This window comes from Armigeres subalbatus, chromosome 3 (assembly GCF_024139115.2).
Source record: "Armigeres subalbatus isolate Guangzhou_Male chromosome 3, GZ_Asu_2, whole genome shotgun sequence".
NCBI classification, from domain to species: domain Eukaryota; kingdom Metazoa; phylum Arthropoda; class Insecta; order Diptera; family Culicidae; genus Armigeres; species Armigeres subalbatus.
In genome coordinates this window covers 346044148-346065673 of record NC_085141.1, presented here as the reverse complement: position 1 = coordinate 346065673, position 21526 = coordinate 346044148, and the positions used below count along the sequence as shown (strand labels likewise).

General features: G+C 41.4%; 1 protein-coding gene across 1 annotated transcript in view; it reads right to left on the bottom strand.

Moving 5' to 3' along the window:
- Window positions 1-21526, bottom strand: part of LOC134225952 (exostosin-1-like) — a 601093-nt gene that overhangs the window by 100028 nt on the left and 479539 nt on the right. The window contains 1 exon segment of the mRNA XM_062706414.1: window positions 10403-10477. Coding sequence (XP_062562398.1) covers window positions 10403-10477 — 75 coding nt within the window.

Below are 21526 nucleotides of genomic sequence, written 5' to 3'. Positions count from 1 at the left end.
TTAGCTGCCATAGCTGGTCCCGATCGATTGTATCATATGCGGTTTTGAAGTCGATAAATAAATGAAGGTTGGGCACGTTGTATTCGCGGCATTTCTGCAATACCTGACGTACGGCGAACACCTGGTCTGTGGTAGAGCGTTCACCCATAAATCCCGCCTGGTACTGCCCCACGAACTCTCTTGCAATTGGTGTTAGTCGACGGCATAAAATTTGGGAGAGTACCTTGTAGGCGGCGTTCAGTAATGTGATTGCGCGATAGTTGCTACAATCCAGCTTAATGCCCTTTTTGTAGATGGGACACACGACACCTTCCATCCACTCCTGCGGCAGAGCCTCATCCTCCCAAACCTTGGTAATCACCCAGTGCAGCGCTCTAGCCAGTGCTTCACCACCGTGTTTAAACAGCTCTCCTGGTAGTTGGTCAACTCCAGGGGCTTTGTTGTTTTTCAGCCGGCCGATCTCCTCCTGGATTTCCTGGAGATTCGGAGCCGGAAGTCGCATGTCCTGCGCGCTTGCTCCTAGGTTCATTACCATACCGCCATCGTTGTCTGCCATATCGCCATTCAGGTGCTCTTCGTAGTGCTGCCGCCACCTTTGGATCACCTCACGCTCGTTCGTAAGAAGGTTCCCGTTTATGTCCTTACACATATCGGGCTGTGGCACGTGGCCTTTACGTGAACGGTTCAACTTTTCATAGAACTTTCGTGCGTTATTAGCGCGGTACAGTTCCTCCGTTTCTTCACGGTCTCGATCTTCCTGCTGGCGCTTTTTCCTCCGGAAAATGGAGTTTTGTCTGTTCCGCGCCCGTTTGTATCGTGCCTCGTTCGCCCTCGTGCGGTGTTGCAGCAATCTCGCCCATGCTGCATTCTTCTCCTCAAATAACTGCTCACATTCGCTGTCATACCAGTCGTTTCTCTGATCCGGAGCCGCCGTGCCTAGTGCAGCGGTTGCGGTACTTCCAATGGCGGATCGAATATCTCTCCAGCCATCTTCAAGAGATGCTGCGCCTAGCTGCTTTTCCGTTGGGAGTGCCACTTCCAGCTGCTGCGCGTAGTTTTGGGCTAGTCTACCGTCTTGTAGCCGCCCAATGTTAAGCCGCGGCGGACGACTCCGACGCGTGTTGATCACCGTCGAGAGTTTTGAGCGCAGACATACTGCGACGAGGTAGTGATCGGATTCAATATTCGCACTGCGGTAAGTGCGTACGTTCGTGATGTCGGAGAAGAATTTACCGTCGATTAGAATGTGGTCGATTTGGTTTTCCGTTACTTGATTAGGTGATTTCCATGTGGCCTTGTGGATATTCTTGCGGGGAAGAAAGTGCTTCGGACTACCATTCGTTGACCATTGTCGTTCGATACGATATGCAGACTATCCGATCCGATGACCGGTCTATACATTTCCTCCTTCCTACCTGAGCGTTCATGTCACCGATGACGATTTTGACGTCCCGCAGAGTAGGTCATGCCTTCTTTAAATGTATGCATTTGCCCGATATAAGGCAAACATTGGTGATACCGCCTTCTTTAGATCAACACATTTGCCCGGTATAAGACTAAAATAGGAGATAAGGCCTTCTTTAAATGAACGTATTTGCCCGGCTAAAGGCGAACAGAGTTGATATTGCCTTCTTTAGATGAACGCATATAGCTGGTACAAGGCAAACATGGGAGATGGAGGCGAACAGATATGAGAGTGCCTTGTTTGGATGAACGCATTTACCCAATATGAGGCAACCATATTTGAAAATGCCTTTTTTAAATGAACGCATTTGCCTGGTTTAAGGTGACCTTGCATTGTGCATTACTGCCGTATCGAGTGGTGTGCCCACGAAAACGCGAGCACTTTGAAACCTGGATTCCGTGAGGAGTGACCTTATGGCAAACATAGGAGATGATACTTTCTTTTGATGAACGTATTTGCCCGGTTTAATGTGTTTCTGCTCAGTAAGCACATAGTTCCGGGCCGATTTTGTTGTTTTGTGTGGTTAAAATGAAAATTAATCAGTGCCTGTTTTCCGTGTTTATGTGTGGTCGAAATGAAAATCAATCAGTGCTTGTTTTGTCGTGTTTCTGCTCAGTAAGCAGATAGTTCCGATCAGAGTTCTACTTTGTTCGGAAAGCAAAACGATCGGCCGGTCACCGAAATTTTGTTCTGCATTTTGTGTGTGAGTAAATTAATCAGAAAGTGAAAATTTGTTTCTTGTCCAGTCGTGTTTCTCCAGTAAGCAAAGCGATCGGCTGTTTATTGAATTTTAGTTCCGCTTTGTGTGGAAAGCAAAACGATCGCCCGATCACCGAAATTTTGTTCTGCTGTGTACTGGTGAGTAAATTAGTCATAAAGTGAACATTTAGCTTGCATCCAGTTGTGTAGTGCGATCGATAATTAAAATAATTAGTGTTCGTTCGACTCTTTTAGTTTTAAATCAAACTACACGCTATACACGGCAGACCGTTTACCAAAACGAACCCAGCGACACTCCCTACCCCATATATCCAACATCCCAGTGATTTCTTGTGGAAGATCGGATGACTCGTCGACTTCTATCAAAGCGAGTATCACGTCAACAATTTCCTACATATTCCTTAATTGACCTGCATTCAGACACGGCTGGCGCTGGTATTGCTTATTTTTGAGTAACCAGTTCCTACACATTGAAGATGATGTTAGTCTCAAACTTCATCTGTTGTTTCTCTGTGTAATTACAGCTGACCTGGCAATAACGAAGTAGCAACCGTTGGCGGTCAATCATGCTCATGCTCATGAACGTATTTGCTCGGCTTAAAGCGAACAGAGTTGAAAATGCCTGCTTTTGATAATCGCGTTTGCCCGGTATAAGGTGAACAGAAGAGATAACACCTCCCTTAATGGATCACGTTTGCAAGATATAACGAAACTATGTCTGTTGCTTGCTACGGAAGAAACAAGCATATTCGACGAGCAGAAGAGAATCTTCAAGAGATCCCCATATTCTAGGGTCTTGTCGCCATGCCCTTCTTGTCACAATAAGGTTTATCATCGGCATTCCGCAAACTTCAGAAGCAGCTTTTCCACGCCTTTATTTTGATGAAATACATGCTTCATAGGTAGCACATGATGTTCAAAGGGATTATATGCAACGAGAAGTATTCGTTTTACCTTTATTGCTTTCAGTTTTAGCTCAATTAAACTTTTTTTTTCTATTGATTAACTTTTTCAATGCAAACAATTATAAACTTGAAATCAGGGACAGTGGGTCATTCGGGATAGTGTCCCATTCGGGGTGATGGCATTCGGGGTAATAGCGTTCAGAGTTGTGGCTTTCGGGGTAATTGCATTATGGGTAATGTAATTATGGGTAGTGTCGTAGAGTCGTTTAAGAAGTGCGATGTAAGAAATTAGAAATCATAAGTGAGAAACAAGAAACGATAGGTGAGACGTCTAGGGAACTTCCTCAGCCGTTCGGTCAAAAGCGCGACTACAAAGGAGGACTCTACGACTATAACCATAGTTTTTGTTACTCCTAATGCCACTATCCCGAATGACATTACCCCTAATGGGACACTACCCCGAGTAAGCCTGTAACCCGAATCAGTTATAATTTCAAGTTTATACTTCATTTGAATGAAAAAAACTGTTGCACAATAAAAGTTTATTCCAAACTCACATGAATGAAGAATAGTTTACCCTTGCCTGGAACTTTTTCAATGCAGTATAAAAATAAGTATTGTCACTCCGTAAAATCCCGTTCCACTTCATGTGGCTCCCTTCAAGGGTCCAGCAGGAAAAGGGAAAAGATTGTACAACACGTTTTTATGCACAATGCAGAGAGTCGGATACATTTGCATCGTCAGCATGGCTACATACAAGGGCTACAAGATTGAAGTTGTTCCTTGGTTGCTGAAGTAAAAGCAATGATGAAGCGTGATCCAAATCTCAGAATTGCCGAGTGAATGAGTTGCAGAGTAAGAGTGAGAGAGTAAGAGTTAATGATTGGGTAAGAGTGAGTGAGTGTATGTGAGTGAGTGAGTTAGCGAATAAATAAAAGTGACTAAGTGAGCAGAAGTAAGTGTGAGCAAGACTGAGTGAGTAAAAGTAAGATGAGTGAGCAAGAGTGAGTGAGTGAAGTGAGTAAGAGTGCGTGAGGAAGTGTGAATTAGTGAGTAAGAGGTAGTGAATGATTTAAAGTGAGAGAGTGAGTAAGAATGAGTGAGTGAGTAAGAGTAAATGAGTGAACAAAAGTGAGTGAGCGAGAGTGTGTGAACAAGAGTTAGTGAGTGAGAGTGAGTGAGTAAGAGTGAGTGAGTGAGTGAGTGAGAGTGAGTGAGATTGAGTGAGTAAGAGAGAGTGAGCAAGAGTGAGTGCGTGCGAGTGAGTGAGTAAGAGTGAGTAAATAAGTGAGTAGGTGTGAGTACATGTGTGAAATTGAGTGAGTGAGCGTGAGCGTGAGTAAGAGTAAGTCTGTTGGTAATAGTGTGTGAGAGAGAGAGAGAGAGAGAGAGAGAGAGAGAGAGAGAGAGAGAGAGAGAGAGAGAGAGAGAGAGAGAGAGATCTGTTTGTCTTCGGGAAGTCGCGTTGATTGAAAGAAAGCATCATATCATCTGTTCGCCTTATACTGGGCAAACGAGTTCATTTAACCCTTATCCTCCCTTGATACTTTTTAAGCACTTCAAAAAAATATAACTCCTTTGATTTTTAACCGATTTTGACGATTCACCTACCAAACGAACCGGAATTATTCCGGGGTCGTGTGGGGTACCTTTTTTTTTTAAATCAAATGAGCTTGCTAAAAGCCTTAAAACTATTTTTTTGGTGTGTCCTACTTCATCAAATCACTAGACATGTTCAATAGTGGTGGGTTCTTTGGTGGGTTTGGACAGGTTCTGCGGCATTCCGGGGACCTGTTGCAGACGTTTCCCATTATGCCGGTAACCTGGTGTCCTCGGGGATGAGGAAACTGCTTTATGTATTCTGAATCCTGAATCATGTAATCTGTAACATGAACAACGAAACATGAAATTCTAATATGTTGTACATGCTCTCGAGTATTCTGAGAAACTTTGTACTTCGGGATAATTTCCACTTAAATATAACAAAAGTTTGATACGATACAGGATGGGTTTCAAAATGCATCAAAAAGTTGCCCGGTAAATCAGGTTCCCTGAGCTCCACGGAACATTACATACACCACTCAAGTACCTTGAAAAAAACTCTATTGAAAATGTCTTGTGAAACCATGAAGTTTGTCGCGAGATGGGTTTACGATCACTACAAAAAAAGCCCACATTCCCGGAAGAACCCGGTTCTCCGAATGCCACGAAACCTGACGAACACCATGCAGGTACTTCAAAATATAATCTATTGACCTCGTTTCATGAAATCATGAAGGATGAGACGTCGCAAAATGGGTTTCAGATCACATCAAAAAGGGACCACTTCCCTGGTGGAGCCAGGTTCCAGGAATGTCACGTAACCTGACCAGCACCACTCAGCTACCTAAAATTAGATTCTGTTGAGCTCATTACGCTAAACCATGAAGTTTGAGACGTCGCAAAATGGGTTTCGGATCAAATCGAAAAGTGACCACTTCCCCGGGGGTACCAGGCCCCCGGGGTGCAACGGAACCTGACCAGAACCACTCAGGTACTTAAAATTAGACTCTTTTGACCACGTTTCGCCAAATCATGAAGTTTGGTCGCAAGATGGGTTCCGGATCAAATCGAAAAGTGGCCATTTCTCGAGGGAACCAGGTCCCCGGAATTCCGCAGAACCTGTCCAAACCCACAAAAGAACCTTGGAAAAGGCACTATTGAACATGTCTAGTGATTTGATGAAGTAGGACACACCAAAAATTAGTTTTAATACTTTAATCAAGGTCATTTGATTTGAGAAAAAAAAGGTAGACCAAGCGACCCCGAAATAATTCCGGAGCCAGGTGGCCGATACCAATTATCTTCCCAGGTTTGAAAACTAGAAACCTAACCGGTTCATTTGTTAGGTGAATCGTCAAAATCGGTTGAGAATCAAAGGAGTTATGATTCCTTTATTTGTTTTGTGCCTAAAAAGTATCAAGAGAGGATAAGGGTTTGCCCGGTAAAAGGTGAACAGATGAGATGATGCTTTATTTTAATCAACGCGATTTCGCGATCTCCTATGTGTGCCTTATTCCGGGCAAACGCGTCATATTGAGAAAATATATCATCTCCCCTGTGCCTGTCCCTGTTATTCCGGGCAGACGCGGTTATTTTAGGGAGGCATTATTTTGTGTTATGCTGAAAGTTCTATTGAAAGAAAACATTATCTCCTCTATTACTTCATTTTGTAGAATAAAGAAATAATCTTAAATGCGTTTCTCTAAGTAGCTCTTTCTTTTTTTTTCTGCAAAGATTGTCATTTTGTGTTTCATCGATATCTGTTGGTGTCAACAATAATAATGGAATACTATAGATTTGAAATGTTTTTCCCTTCGGGGTTAGGCATTTCGGGGTAGTGTTCCATTCGTGGTAATGGTTTTCTTGATACTGTCCCATTCGCGATAGTGTTCTTCGGGTTTCTGGCAATGGGGCTACTGGCATCCGGAGTAGTTGGGTGGAGTCACAAAGAAGTCCATGCTGAAACTGGCTGGGTTCGATTCCCGGTTTGCTCTTGGAATCTTTCGGATTCGAAACTTTTTTTCGACTTCCCTGGGCAAGAAAGTATCACCTTGTTAGCTTCATAATACACGAATGAAAAAACAGTAACTTGGCTTAGAAACTTTGCAGTTAATAAGTGGGAGTTCTGCATTAATACTAGCTGCGAAATGACAAGTAAGAAGTGAAAAATGAGATGGAAGTAGTAGAAAGTGAGACATCTCATTTATCATTTCTTATGAGAGATTAAAATAAGAATAGAATCTAGACATCTCACTCCTCATTTCACACTTCACGTTGCTCACTCTGAAAAATGAGAAGTGAAAAATTAGAAGCGAGAAATGAGTGAGACGTCTCATTTTTCAATTCTTATTTCTAATTTGTCATTAGAAGTGAGAAAACAGAAATGAGATGTCTCACTTTTCACTTCTCACATCTTATTTCTCGCCTAATCCTTTTCATTTCTTACATTTCATTCTCTCTTCTCACTGTGAAAGGTGGGGAGTGAGAAGTGAGAAGTCTCACTTCTTCTCTTTTTTCTTATTGGCATTACATCCCCCACTGAGACATTACCGCCTCACAGCATAGAGTTTATTAATCTCACTTTTCATTTTTCACTTGTTCCTTTACAGTTCTGGTTTTCTCATTTCAAACAGCTAGAAGTGAGATTTACCAAGTGAGAAATGAGAAGCAATAGATAAGACGTCTTCATCGCACATTTGCTCTCATTTCTTACTTCTCGGTTCTCATTTCTAAGTCCTCACAGTGAGAAGTGAAAATCACTAGTGAGAAATAAGATATGAGGAGTGAGACGACTGACTTCGTGCAGCTCACTTTTCACAGAAGAGAGAATTAAAACGTCTCACTTCTCACTTCTCATTTATCAATTTCATTGTTCATTTCACAGTATTCACATTCGCTATTGTTTGGCTAAACGGCATTTTCGGCTATATGACCTGTTTAGCCAAACAGAATTTTTGACCAAATGACCTATTGAACGGAACGGGTCACGGACGAAAGATCTAGTCGGTCAAACGATATTTTCGGTAAAATGGCGTTTTCGCTAAACTACCATTCCGATCAAACTACATTTGAAACGACCTTTTTCGTCCAAATGACCAGTTCGGCCGGAAGACATTTTCACTCGTATGACCATTTCGGTCGAATGACATTTTCTGGCAAATAACTTCTGGTCAGATCGGTTTCGGCCTATTGGTTTGTTCGACCAAAGAACTTTCAGTTTTCGGTCAAATGGGTTTCAGCCGAATGACTTTCGGCCAAACGGCCCTTCTCGTGTTTTTTAAAACCTCTAACTGTTTTAAAAATCGGAAACAAAAATAAAATTGAAAAAAAAGTTCTGTTTTGTTAACCAGCCTAAAGAATTGGCCTGATATGATGAAAATTTTGCGCTTGTAAATTAAATTGCAGTACTTTTTCGATTTTAATACAAAATTTTCAAAATGGAGATACCCCAGAAGATAGGTTCTTTGATGAAGATAAAAGTAAGTAAATTAATTGATTGGACAAATAAAAATTTTCAACAGGAAATGAATCATTTGTTCAATGAATCAATCAACTGCATATATCCATTTTACGCAATTTCGAGAAAACAACAAAAAAATCTCTCTTCAAAGTGCGTGCACATATGTAGTTTATCAAACAAATGAAAATTTCTTCATACATTCCCGAACAATTTTTTTTTCGTATTTTTTGCCAGATGACGTATTTTTGGACGAGGATTCAGAATATATAAAAATCTCATATGGGGAATTCCTCCTCTAGGAGAAATTTTAGAAAATTCTCCACAGTTCTATGGATTTTCTCCTTCTCGAATTTCGAGGCAATCCTCTTCCAGGAAATCAGAGAATTTTTTTCCCGGATTTTCTGTATAATTCGTTGTCTAAAAATTCAGAGTAGTTCGTTTCCAGAAAATCTGATAATTTTTTCCTAAAAAAATGGAAATACTTCTACAGGAATTCTGGGAAAATCTCTTCCATGAATATCCTCCTCCAAAATATTTTCAGATCGCGTTTCAAGGATTTCGAGGAATTATTATCCCTTCCTCATTCCTATCCCGATATTTAGGGGAATAACTCCATTAAGAATTATAATGAATTCCTCCTTCTGTGGAATAACAACTTCAGCATTTTTTCATATAAGAATTCTGGGAAAGTTCAGGTTCAGATAAATTTCATGAAATTTTGAAGAATTGGTCGAGCAGGTCGTTTGGATGGAAATGTAATTTGATCATATGGTCAAAATAGTCATATGGCTTACAATTTCTTCCATTTAATTTCTGATGAATTCCTTCTCCTGGAATTTTGAGGAATTCTTTTTTCAAGGATTCTGGGGAATTGTTCTCTACCATTTTAGGCATTCTGGGAAACTTATCCATCAACAATTCCGGCGAATTATTCCTTTTCAAATTTTGAGAAAATCTTCCCGTGGGCATTCTGTGAAATTCCCTCTCCACAAAAAAAAATCGAAATTTACAAATTCCGAGAAAATTCTTTTCTGAGATTCTTGGAATTATCTACTTTTGAAATTCCTTTCTTTCTGAAATTCCTGAAATTCTGAGGAATTCATTCTCTGGAGAATTTTGAGGAATACTTCTTTCAACATTTGTTGCTGATATGATGCTACTGGTGTTCTGAGCGATTAATTTTTCCAGGAATTCCAATTTGACCTTCAATTCATATTCAACCAATCGATGGTTATTAAGAACATGGTCGAAAAATCTATTTTATTGCTTCAATTTTGTGTCTGCACGTTTGATTATTATAATAGAATTTATATTTGTTTAGTTTCATCAACGTCACATTGTTGAAAGCTCGGCTTGCGAATTTCGTTGAAGGTTCCAAAAATTGCTGATATCTAGCTAAAAATGTCAAATTTGAAGGCATTTGAGTATTGAGCGAGGAACGCATTTATTTTGGACCAATCTAAAACATCATTTGACGATTATAAATTCCGAGCGGAAGAGATCCAAATCTCGAAGCATTTCAATTCTTCCTGTAGGACAGCGAGCCAGAAAAGAGCCATTACCAAGATTTATTCAATTAGCAAATGACAGCGTAGCACCACAAGCCAATACAAACGAAATTATCCTAAATTAATGGAGCTACTTTTCAGTTGCAGAAGCGCCCGCACCAAAATTAGCTTCCGGACTGCACGACAAAAAATGACGATCCGCAGCTCTACGCTTTCAAGTTTCATGAATGGGAAAATTAAGGAATTTTCTTCTCCCGGTAATCTAATTTCCCTCGCATCCATCGCTCTTCTTCGTCGCCTTTTTCCTCCTCTTGCATGTTGTCTAGTTTGGTTAAACGGAAAGAGCTTCCGAGCCCGTGGGCAAAAAATCTCACACTGTAAAGCAAGGAAAAACAACACCCGCCAAGAAGGATGGATCACCGTCTTGGAAGCAGGCGTAGCAAGAGGAAAAAATGTCAGTCTATTCCTATCAGCTGCAAATCCAATCCGTGCTACATCTTTTTTTCGTTCTGCATTTTTTTTTTCGGACCGCTGAATAGCGAAACCGGAAGCCGTTTGTGCAGCACTCTAGTCATCAAATATTCATGAAATATCACATAATTTCGCATGGCCCTGAAGATAAGAGCACATGAATCATCAGCCACACGGGCGGCGTCGACACCAGCAGCACTGCACTGACTGGTGTGGCAGTGCTTTCCGGTCGAGGTTTGTCCTTTTTCCTGGGATTTTTGGGATCCTGGTTTAAAGTCTTGGGCAGTATGGGCGGGACGACGGGTGTTGTGGGGACAGGACAAATATTTACCTAAACGATCCTAGACGACGTCCTCTCGGCACAAGGCAGAATGTTGAATTTTGTAATAAAGTTTCGTAGTCGTATCTGCAATGGAAATCGGGAGAAGAAAAATTTTTTATTAACAATTGTGTCAGCGGTTGGGCTTTGACGGAGCTTTTGATGGATGGATGGCAATATGAAAGTATTACGCATTTAATGGGGGACGATCCGTATAATCTACTTGCAACAACATCAATGGGAAGAATGGTGAGATTAAATTTGATGAAGAATTGTAAAGAATGGAAAGTTGTTCGGAAACATTGTTTATTAATGTGAGGATATTTCGTTACAGCTTAGTAATCCACAATCCACTTTAATACACATTTTAAAGTATAAATATGTCACGACATGTCCTTGGGATATTCTTCTAAATCTACAAACCGCATCAATAATAGTCTGCCAAAATTCTTGATATTACATTAGAAGAATAATAGACGAATGTTTTCCATCGTAGACATGTTCATACATTAACTTTAACAAGATTTGAAAAATCTTTCAGGAACGCTCACAAAATTGGTGAATATTACAGCGCAGATAATATCCTCACTCGTGTCCTCAGGGGCAGTGGAAAACATTCGACTTCGCTGAACACATATGCAAATCCACCAGTGTTAATCCTCGCAGCACATTCTCGAAAAATTCCCAGCTCGTAAGCTAGGAACACCAACAATGAACGTGCATAACTGTTAGGGAAAAAACGCATATCCCGAAGCGCTGCTACTCGTCCTTTGATAAATACTTTGGTCCAGACGCGCTCGCCTGGCAGTAGCATAAATTCCGTGTGCAATTTATTGTTTCTTTTCACACGTGTGCTTCCGAGGTCGCTACCACATCATCAACTAGATGTAGAGGTGGGTAGGTAGGTATATTGCGATGCCTCCAGCCAGCCATAGAGCAGAAACAGCGTGATTTGAGCGTCGTCGGCTGCGTTTAGCGAATCCGTAAAATGGGATCGCAGGAAGTGCCTGCGGGATGAGTGTATGGTATTCAGGAATCATCCCATAAATATACGGGGTCGTATCTACGGAATCTGTGGATGGATTTTTCAAGAATGGTTTCCGGTATTTTGGTTTTGAAAAGAAGAATAGGATTTACTCACTACAGTTACTAAGCTCGTGTGTGCTTACAATGAAAATAAATGATCGTTGCAAAACATCAATAACATTTGGATTAGTACAAAAGTAAATACCGGCAAATGAGTTTTCATTTATAACTGAACTTAAACTAAATAGGTCTAGAAATATCCTTATGATGAAACTTTCCTTCCATTGTTCAACATATTTCATTTACCAACATACATCATTGCTGTGGAATAAATGTGTACCCAACACCTCATATAGGGAGGTAACATAAGCAGCAGCACCTCCGTGGAAATGATACGATAAAGTAATTTCTATTCACTTAAGTGTTGTCGAGAATGTAAAGCAACCGACTGCAGATAGCGTAGAAAACATGGAAGCTTCGATAAGAACTTTGTGGATGCACAGTTCAACGTTAGAATGCCGAAGCCAGGGCGGAAAGGGGTGTTACCATCCCCCAAGACAGCTGGGCACGGAAGGGGGCGTAAAATGAAATCAATTTCTTAGGAACGGCAAACAAGACCTGGTTGAAAGATAAATGCACCTTCAGCAGCGATCTATTTGGTGCTGTGTCAGGCTTCGAAATGAGTACACATAAGCGGTTCCAGACCCATAGTTAGGCGTCGCCATGAATAGCTGCTTCACAGTTCGGTTCGAAGGTGCCATGGACTGGGGCTGTTTGGTGTGCATCGTATATGTTTTTAAAATGAAAAAGGGTTTTCTGAATGGGAACGGCAAAGGATACGTCTAAACAAGCACACCTACCCGCTTCAGACGGATAACTCGCCGCAGGGGAGCAACTAAGTGCAAGCTTCTCAATATTCATAGAAACGCCCTTAAAGTGAGTAGATGCGTTAGACTGCTTCAGGCTTATGTAATTGTGAAATAACAATTGATTTAAAAAACTGAATCATTCACCATACAGGGACTTTTATCATGTGTTTTCTGGAAAGAAAAAGTGAGAAAACAATGACCGGATCCTATCCGGATTTGTTTTCTCGTATTTGTATACAAATTTGATAAATTTGTTTTCATGGCTTGTAATGATTCCAAACAGAGTCTATTATCGCAGTCGCAAAGAGTGAAGCCAGATCTACCTATTGAACTGTCAAACCGTCTACCTATCGAGCAAAGTAAACAAATTCTTGTTGGTGAGGCGGAAGTATTGTTATCGCCTAATGATTATTATGGCGAATTAAAACGCATGAATTGAAATGTATTAGATTTGATCTAGAAACAGATTCAAAAAACATCAATACATTCCCCAATAAAGTAGCAACAAGAAACTCACGTGTTTGCACTCTGTGGGTGACTTGGTTATCGAATTAAAAAGCTTTAGAAGTGAACGCTCCCGTGAAGTCACTTGAAGGGTTGAACAAAAGTGAAAGTTGGCAACAGAATAACAAGAGCATCATTCAGAATAAGTGTAAGAAGATCCTCTTTGCGTAACTCTATATAATAGACTCTGATTCCAAACAGTTTTTGTCTCTCTTTGATCGTTGTGCGTTATCTATTGAGAGCGATTTCTGCAAACCCTGAGCATTTTCCTTTTCCCCTTCTTCCATCTTCCTCTTTCGATTGTCCTCCTTTTTTCATTTTTCCTTCTTCCTGTTACATACTTCTTTCTTTCCTTTTCCTTCTTCCATCATTCGTCTTCTTTTTTCTTCTTTCATTATTTTTCCTTCTTCCTTCTTTCTTCTTTCATTTTCGTTCTTTCTTCTTATTCCTTCCTTCATCCTTCTTTCTCCTCCTATTTTCCTCCATCCATCTTCATTCATCCTTCTTCCTTGTTTTACATTTCTTCTTGCGTCTTTCTTCCACTTTTCCTTCTTCCTACTTCCTCCTTCTTCCTTCATATTTCTCAAATCTGCTTTATTCCTTTTTTCTTATTGCTTCTTCTTACATCATTCTTCTTTCTTTCTTCTTCCCCCTTCCTTCTTTCTTCTTTACTGGCCCTTAATTTTTTCCTTCTTCTTTTTTGCTTCTTTATTCTTTCTTATTTCTTCCTTCTTTTTCAACGTAGGACTACGTCTGTCTTTTCTATATTAGTGTACACTTTGCTATTGCGAAAATCGGAGACCGTCACGAAAATATGATAGACTTTGAACTTTAATATCTCAGTCGTTTCTCGATGGATTTCCAATGTTTTTTGGACAATTCGATCAAGGATGAGTCAATGCATGTAAAAATAATGATATTTAACTATATTGTTATCGCAAGCACAGACATCAAAATCAAGCAACTTGTGGGTTTGGATCTAATCCTCAGTTTGAACAAGATTCCTGGCACAGCGGACGTAGCGGATCGGAAGCAACGGAGTGGACACGCAGCACGAGGGCACTGGTAACATTTTCAAAGGAAAATCATCGCATTGATGGTCGGTGGTCGGCGTGTTGCTGCAGATCATTCAACCTCAACGAACCAGCATTTTATATGAAGAAAGGGTTGACTACAAAAATAGCACTGTTGCGATTCCGCGCTACCAGTGGCGATGCTGAAAATTTATTCCAAATTGTGGCGTCAGTTAGTTATTGGTTCTTCTCAGGATCAGAATTTTCTGGAAAGAAAGGGTTAGTTGCAAAAATGGACTGTTTCAGCAGCTACTACGCCAGCTTGGTTTCTGTTCGTGATTCCATCCATTTAAATTTATTGTATCATCAAGCTCTGTCGCGCGCTTGTGATTCTGCTACGGAAAGGCAACTTTCTGTCGTCGCCAAATGATTATTTTGCAAATAGAAGATAATTCGCGGATCTAGCTTCCCTTGTGTAAAATAATGGTCCAGCAAAGAACAGAGATATTCTAAAAATACGACTTTTCTAGCATCAAAACAAAATCTGAATCTTATGAGGAAATTATGTTTTACTGATGCCATCCATTCGAACCAATTTATTGCATCATCTCCTTCCAATGCGCGCTTGCTATTTTGCTACCGAAAGCAAATTTAAGTCGTCGCCAAATGATTATCCAAGTCGATGAAGACGTCACCTTAGTGAGATTTATTTGCAGCAACCACCAATCGGCGACTATCGCACAGTGGTGCGTTTGGCGAAAATTGTGAACATTTTTTTTACTACTTTAGGGTGTTATTTTTTTTGAATAGGTGTCTTCGGGAATAAATTTTACAAAAATATGGCGCATCTAATGACCAAAAGTTGTAGTCCAATTTTTGCCTCAGGTGGCGCTGCAAAATGTAGCTTCTTTAATAAACGATTTTCAAATATGGGGTCTTTGACACAGTTATTTTTTTATCAGACTAAGGCCGGAGTGGCCTGTGCTGCACATAAAAGTCTTCTCCATTCAGCTCGGTCTATGGCTGCACTTTGCCAACCACGCAGTCTGCGGAGGGTCCGCAAATCGTCCTCAACCTGATCGATCCACCTTGCCCGCTGTGCACCTCGCTTTCTTGTTCCCGTCGGATCGTTATCGAGAACCATTTTCGCTGGATCACTGTCCAACATTCTGGCTACGTGCCCGGCCCACCGTAGTCTTCCGGTTTTCGCGGTGTGAACGATGGATGGTTCTCCCAACAGCTGATGCAACTCGTGGTTCATTCGCCTCCTCCACGTACCGTCCGCCATCTGCACTTCACCATAGATGGTACGCAACACTTTCCTTTCAAAAACTCCCAGTGCGCGTTGGTCCTCCACGAGCATCGTCCAGGTCTCGTGTCAGTAGAGATAGACCGGTCTTATAAGCGTTTTGTAGATAGTCAGTTTGGTACGGCGGCGAGCTCTATTCGATCGGAGCGTCTTGCGGAGTCCAAAGTACGTACGATTTCCAGCCACTATGCGCCTCCGAATTTCTCTGCTGGTATCGTTATCGGCGGTCACCAGTGAGCCCAAGTACACGAATTCTTCTACCACCTCGATTTCGTCACCACCGATAGAATCTCGTGGTGGGTGGCTTATATTGACCTCTCTTGAGCCTCTTCCTAAAGCTATGTCTATTTAGAATCCTGAATTATAAAATCATCTGTTTATCGGTAACGGATTGACGTACAAATAAGGTTAATACACCAAAACAAAGGTAATTAACTGCACTTTAAGAAAAAAATATTGATACAAACCATTTCTTCTTGTTTCTAGTGAAAATTCGCACCTTCTTTTTTATACCTCTCATCAAAAGTTGCACACCTCCGGAGTCAACTTCCTTGGCACATTTGTTCCACATTTTGGTCATCTGAGTCGCTTCCCGAGCTGTTTTTCCAGTTTTCTTAAGCTTCCGCTTCATTACTGCCCAAAATGTCTCGATGGGCCGGAGCTGTGGGCAGTTGCGTGGATTTATGTTTTTATCGATGAAATCTTCGTTATTATCGCGGTACCACTGGATGACTTCCCGGCTGTAGTGGCAACTCGCCAAATCTGGCCAAAACTTCACGGAACCTTTATGGGCTTTATGGAAGGTAGACCGCGGTTTTGAGACATTCCTCCTTGTACAGTTTCGAGTCCATCGTCTTATTCGTCACAAACACTTAGGTCTTTGCTCCACAGCTGCATATCCCTTGCCAAAATCATCTGTTTTTTTTTGCAAGTTTGTCCAAAAAGCAAACTTAAACTTCGCAGGAACTACTCCTCGTGCCGTGGCCATGTAGAATTTTTGGCTAGGAAGCTGTCCGAAATCCATTTTGACGTAAGTTCCATCGTCGATTAGCAGGATTACAACGTGGCTGTGCAGATTTTTTTCTCTCCTTTCGGCTTAAATCTGGAATAATTTTTGACTCGCTGCACGAAACATCGTGAAATTTATACCACAGCAAGTGGGTGCCTAGGTAGACAAACCGCTGTAAATGAATTCTTGCAGCGGTCACTTTCCGTGCCGCTGCAATACAATAAACAATTCCGGATTCTAAATGGACATAGCTTTATCATGTACTTCGTCTTCGACGTGTTGATGACTAGTCCAATCCGTTTAGCTTCGCTTTTCAGTCTGATTTAGGCTTCCTCCATCCTCTCAAAATTACGTGCCATGATATCAATGTCGTCGGCGAAACCAAATAACTGGACGGACAAAGTTGTAGTGTAATTTATTAAATATTTTATTGCTAAAGACACTGAGTATTAGACTGGCCCAGCATAGGTAATACAGGATCACAGCAAACGATGCGTTACAATATCCAGCGATTGTCGACGGAAGGAGTATCGGCTGAGTACCGCCAGAAGCTCGACGAACGGATAAGTGCAATCAACGTTAGCGACAACATCAACGATCTATGGGAGTCGATCCCTGGAGCGGTGAGCACAACAGCACTAGAAGTGGTAGGTACTGCACAGAGGCGACCCAGGACGGGGTTGGTTCGATGTGGAGTGTCAGAGAGTGACAGACGAGAAGAACGTTGCCAGAAGCCGGATGTTGGTGTCGGGTACCCGATCGAACAGAGATCGGTACAAGGAAGCAAGAGCAGCCGAAAAACGAACCCACCGCAGGAAAAAGAAAGAATATGAAGAACAAGTGATTAGCGAGGCGCAAGAAAAAATGGAGCAGAACGATATGCGGAGGTTCTATGAGTCTGTCAATGGCGTGCGGAGAAAGACATCGCCATCTCCCGTCATGTACAACGACCAACAAGGGAATTTGCTGACAGATAAACCGAAGTGGCTGCCAGGTGGAAGCAACACTTCGAGACTTTGTTGAATAGTGGAAGTGACGGTGCTTCGGTGAACAGAATAAATATTAGCGACGAAGCTGTGGAATCGCGTACACTAGATGAGGTTAAAAAAGCTGTTGAAGAGCTGAAAAACAATAAGGCTGCGGGAAAAGACCAGCTCCCGGCTGAACTTATCAAACATGGCAGTGAGCAGCTAATCGGCACAAGCATCATAAGTTTATGGGAGATGCAGGGAGTTCGGAAAAAGTCCGGCTAGTCGAGGGGGAGGGGATGATGCTGGGGCTCCCTCGCAAATGAACCACAATTTTGTGCCTGATTCGGGAACGAATCAAGTAATTGGAAATTTTACTCTTTCTCCCTCTCCCTCTTTCTCTCTCTCCCTCTCACTCTTTCTCTCTCTCCCTCTCACTATTTCTCTCTCTCCCTCTTTCTCTCTCTCTCCCTCTCTCTCTTTCTCTCTCTCCCTCTCACTCTTTCTCTCTCTCCCTCTCACTCGTTCCCTCTCTCCCTCTCACTGTTTCTCTCTCTCCCTCTCACTCTTTTTCTCTTCTTCTTCCTTTCACTCTTTCTCTCTCTCCCTCTCACTTTTTCTCTCTCTTCCTCTCACTCTTTCTCTCTTTCCCTCTCACTCTTTCTCTCACTCGTTCCCTCTCTCCCTTTCACTCTTTCTCTCTCTCCCTCTCACTCTTTCTCTCTCTCTCTCTCGTTCATTACTCTCACTCTTTCTCTCTCACTCTCTCTAGCTCTTCTCTCACTCTTTCTCTCTCACTCTCTCACTCTGTCACTCTTTTCCTCTCACTCTATCACTCTCTCATTCTTTCTCTTTCACTCTCTCACTCTCTCATTATTTCTCTCTCGCTCTTTATCTCTATCTCACTCTTTCTCTCTCACACTCATTCTCTCTCTATCTCTCGTCCTGCCTCCCCCACACTTTTCCCTACAACATTTGGTTGCACATCGAAATAAACTTCATTGGTGGTTGTTTTGACGCATTGAAAAAGATTTCTTCTCTACATAACGATCCATACTGCACTGTTTGGTTTTATTACGACCATGGCGTTCATGACTTGTCAATATGGCTGCTTTGAAACCAATATAACATATGACTGCAAACTAGGAACATCATATCAAATTCAATCGGTACCTCCATTTCGTCAACAAAATGATTTCGTGTATCCCTCCTTGAGCATGTTTACGATATCGGTCAATAAGAATTATTACGCATATTAGCGAACTGGTTTTTATGTGTCTTCCTCCACTTCTGGTGTTTCACAACGAGTTTGTTTGTGGAAGGATCTTTAGAACTGTGCAGTGGAGTATAATTTGATTATTTTTCTTCATCCGGCCGGTGTACTGGTAGGTTTTATATAATAATAATTATCAGCAGTATATATTTATTACTAAAATGATGATGATTCTGATAGCTTGAGATGAAATTCAAAACAATTGAAGCTGCCATCGATCATATCACCGTTGAAAAGGTTCAACGGGAGATAGTTGCTTTGCCACCAGCACCAGAACAATCCAGCGACGAAAGTTCCGCCGATGATGAACTAATGTTGGATGGAGATATACGTGCTCCTAGCTCCTGAAATTTACTCATCGTGTGAAGACCTAAGTGGTATATTATCGGATATTGATGCGAGCATAGTATAAGGAAGCAACGTTGTTTCTAGGTTATCTTCGACAGAACCGTCTTCATCACGACATCCTCCAAAAAAGAAATCTAAAAAAGATGGTCCCGCTGCTTGGGATAAAAAGGCATCCAAGTATGCCTTTGGAGAATTGGGAGAGGCAGCGCTTCGTAACTTCCAACAGCTTTCTCAATCTTTGCAAGGAAAGTCTGCTATTGATTTTTTTCATTTCAGCAGATCTTCTAGAGCACGTTGTTATTGAAACGAACCGAGATGCACGGGATGTGTAGGGTGCTCCAAATTTCGCAGTAACGGTGGATGAGTTAAAAACTGCCATCGGGTTCTCGCTTAACTTTTCAAAAGGACCTAAGTAACATTTTTTTCATGAATTAATTAGAATAGCGCAATCATCAGAACAACACGAAAGTTTTTGATTGCAGCACTCAAATTAATTCATAAAAAAAATGCTACTTAGGTCCTTTTGAAAAGTTATGCGAGGGTTCTTTATTTTTTTCGTAATACCATACGTTACCTAGCGAGCGCGAATATTGGTCTGAAGATGACGATTTAATGATGCCTCTCGTAAAGAATGCTATGACTCGAAATCGCTACTTGGAGATAAAAAAATGCTCCATTTTGCTTGGAAGCTTGGATGCTCACTAGCGCCACATCATGCAAACATTCAGAACTATTTGGATCAGTTGTTGAACCGCCAAGATACTCTGAACAACTTTGCTGAAGACTCTATGTTGCTAACTAGTCAGGGTGTGGAGATGCAGATTGATGTTTTATGCGAAACAAACTCAAACGCTCACTAGCGCCAAGAATTCAGAGTTATTTGGATCAGTTCTTGACCCGCCAAGGTACTCTGAAAAATATTGCTGAAGACTCCATGTAGCTAACTAATCAGGTTCTTGAGATACAGATTGATGTTATATGCAGAAGAAGTTTGAATGCTCACAAGCGCCACCTCGTACAAAAATTCAGAGTTATTTGGATCAGTTCTTGACCTGCCAAGGTACTCTGAACAATATTGCTGAAGATTCCATGTAGCTAACTAATCAGGTTCTTGAGATATAGATCGATGTTTTATGCAAAAGAAGTTGGATGCTCACTAGCGCCACCTCATGCAAAAATTCAGAATAATTTCGATCAGTTGTTGAGCCGCCAAGATACTCTGAACAACTTTGCTGAATACTTCATGTAGCTAACTAATCAGGTTCTTGAGATACAGATTGATGTTTTATGCAGAAGAAGTTTGGATGCTAGCGCCACCTCATGCAAAGATTCAGAATTATTTGGATCAGTTCTTGAACCGCCAAGATACTCTGAACAACTTTGCTGAAGACTCCATGTTGCTAACTAGTCAGGGTCTGGAGATGCAGATTGATGTTTTATGCGAAACAAATTCAAACGCTCACTAGCGCCACCTCGTACAAAAATTCAGAGTTATTTGGATCAGTTCTTGACCCGCCAAGGTACTCTGAACAATATTGCTGAAGACTCCATGTAGCTAACTAATCAGGTTCTTGAGATACAGATTGATGTTTTATGCAGAAGAAGTTTGGATGCTCACTAGCGCCACCTCGTACAAAAATTCAGAATTATTTGGATCAGTTCTTGAACCGCCAAGATACTCTGAACAACTTTGCTGAAGACTCCATGTAGCTAACTAATCAGGTTCTTGAGGTATAGAGTGATGCTGTTTGGACGTTCACTACTCATTACTTGATTTATGTATGAAAAAGTAAAGTTTTCTATGGACGCTTACGCCACCTAGTGAGTCAGTTCCGATTCAAATTATTCACCATATGAAAGATATTAGTTCATAGAACAATATTCACGAAGACATGTATAACTTCAGAGCTAAAACTTCCCAACAGATATAAAAAATGTAACTGATCTATAAATAGATCACTGGGCGTTAACGGGTTAAGAAAGGGCACAGACTGGAGTGCGCCAATTACCGAGGAATAACCCTCCCTTATTCGGTGTACAAAATTATGTCCCGTATTCTGTTCAACAGTCTGAGACCGCTTGAAGAGTCAACGTATTCGTCGGCGAATACCAAGCTGGTTTTCGTGAGGGCCGATCAACGACGGATCAAATGTATACCCTGAGACAAACCCTTGATAAATTCCGGGAGTACAACTTACAGACACATGGCAGAATGAATTATGGCAAATTATGCTTGAATATGGTTTTCCGGCGAAAATGATACGGCTGATTCGTATAAAGTTGGACGGATCGAAATCAAGTGTAAGGGTTGCGGTTGGAATATCGACGTCATTTGTTACCTTAGATGGATTAAAGTAGGGTGATGCACTCTCGAATGTCTGTTTAAATGCCGTGTCGAATGCCGTGGAAAAGACTTTTGCGCCTTTTAAGAGGGAGACATTGAGGATTAGACTCACGATCAATACCAGCAAAACGAAGTATATGGTCGCTGGCAACCAATGTGGGTTCATTAGTGGTGGTGGTAGTAAAATGGTGCTGGATGGTGAAAAATTTGAAGTGGTGAAAGAATTTGTGTATCTTGGAACATTAGTGACGTGCGATACTGATGTTACCCACAAGGTGAAAAGGACTTATTACAGACTTCATAACCAGCTTAAGTCCCGTAGTCTGCAAACGAAAACAAAACTCGCGCTGTATACTACTCTGATTCTTCCGGTGGCTTTATACGGCCTGGTCACGTTGATCGTATGTCGGAAGAACGTCAAGCGAAGATAATATTTAGTAGAGAACCCGGAAGAGGCCGCAGGCTTTGTGGAA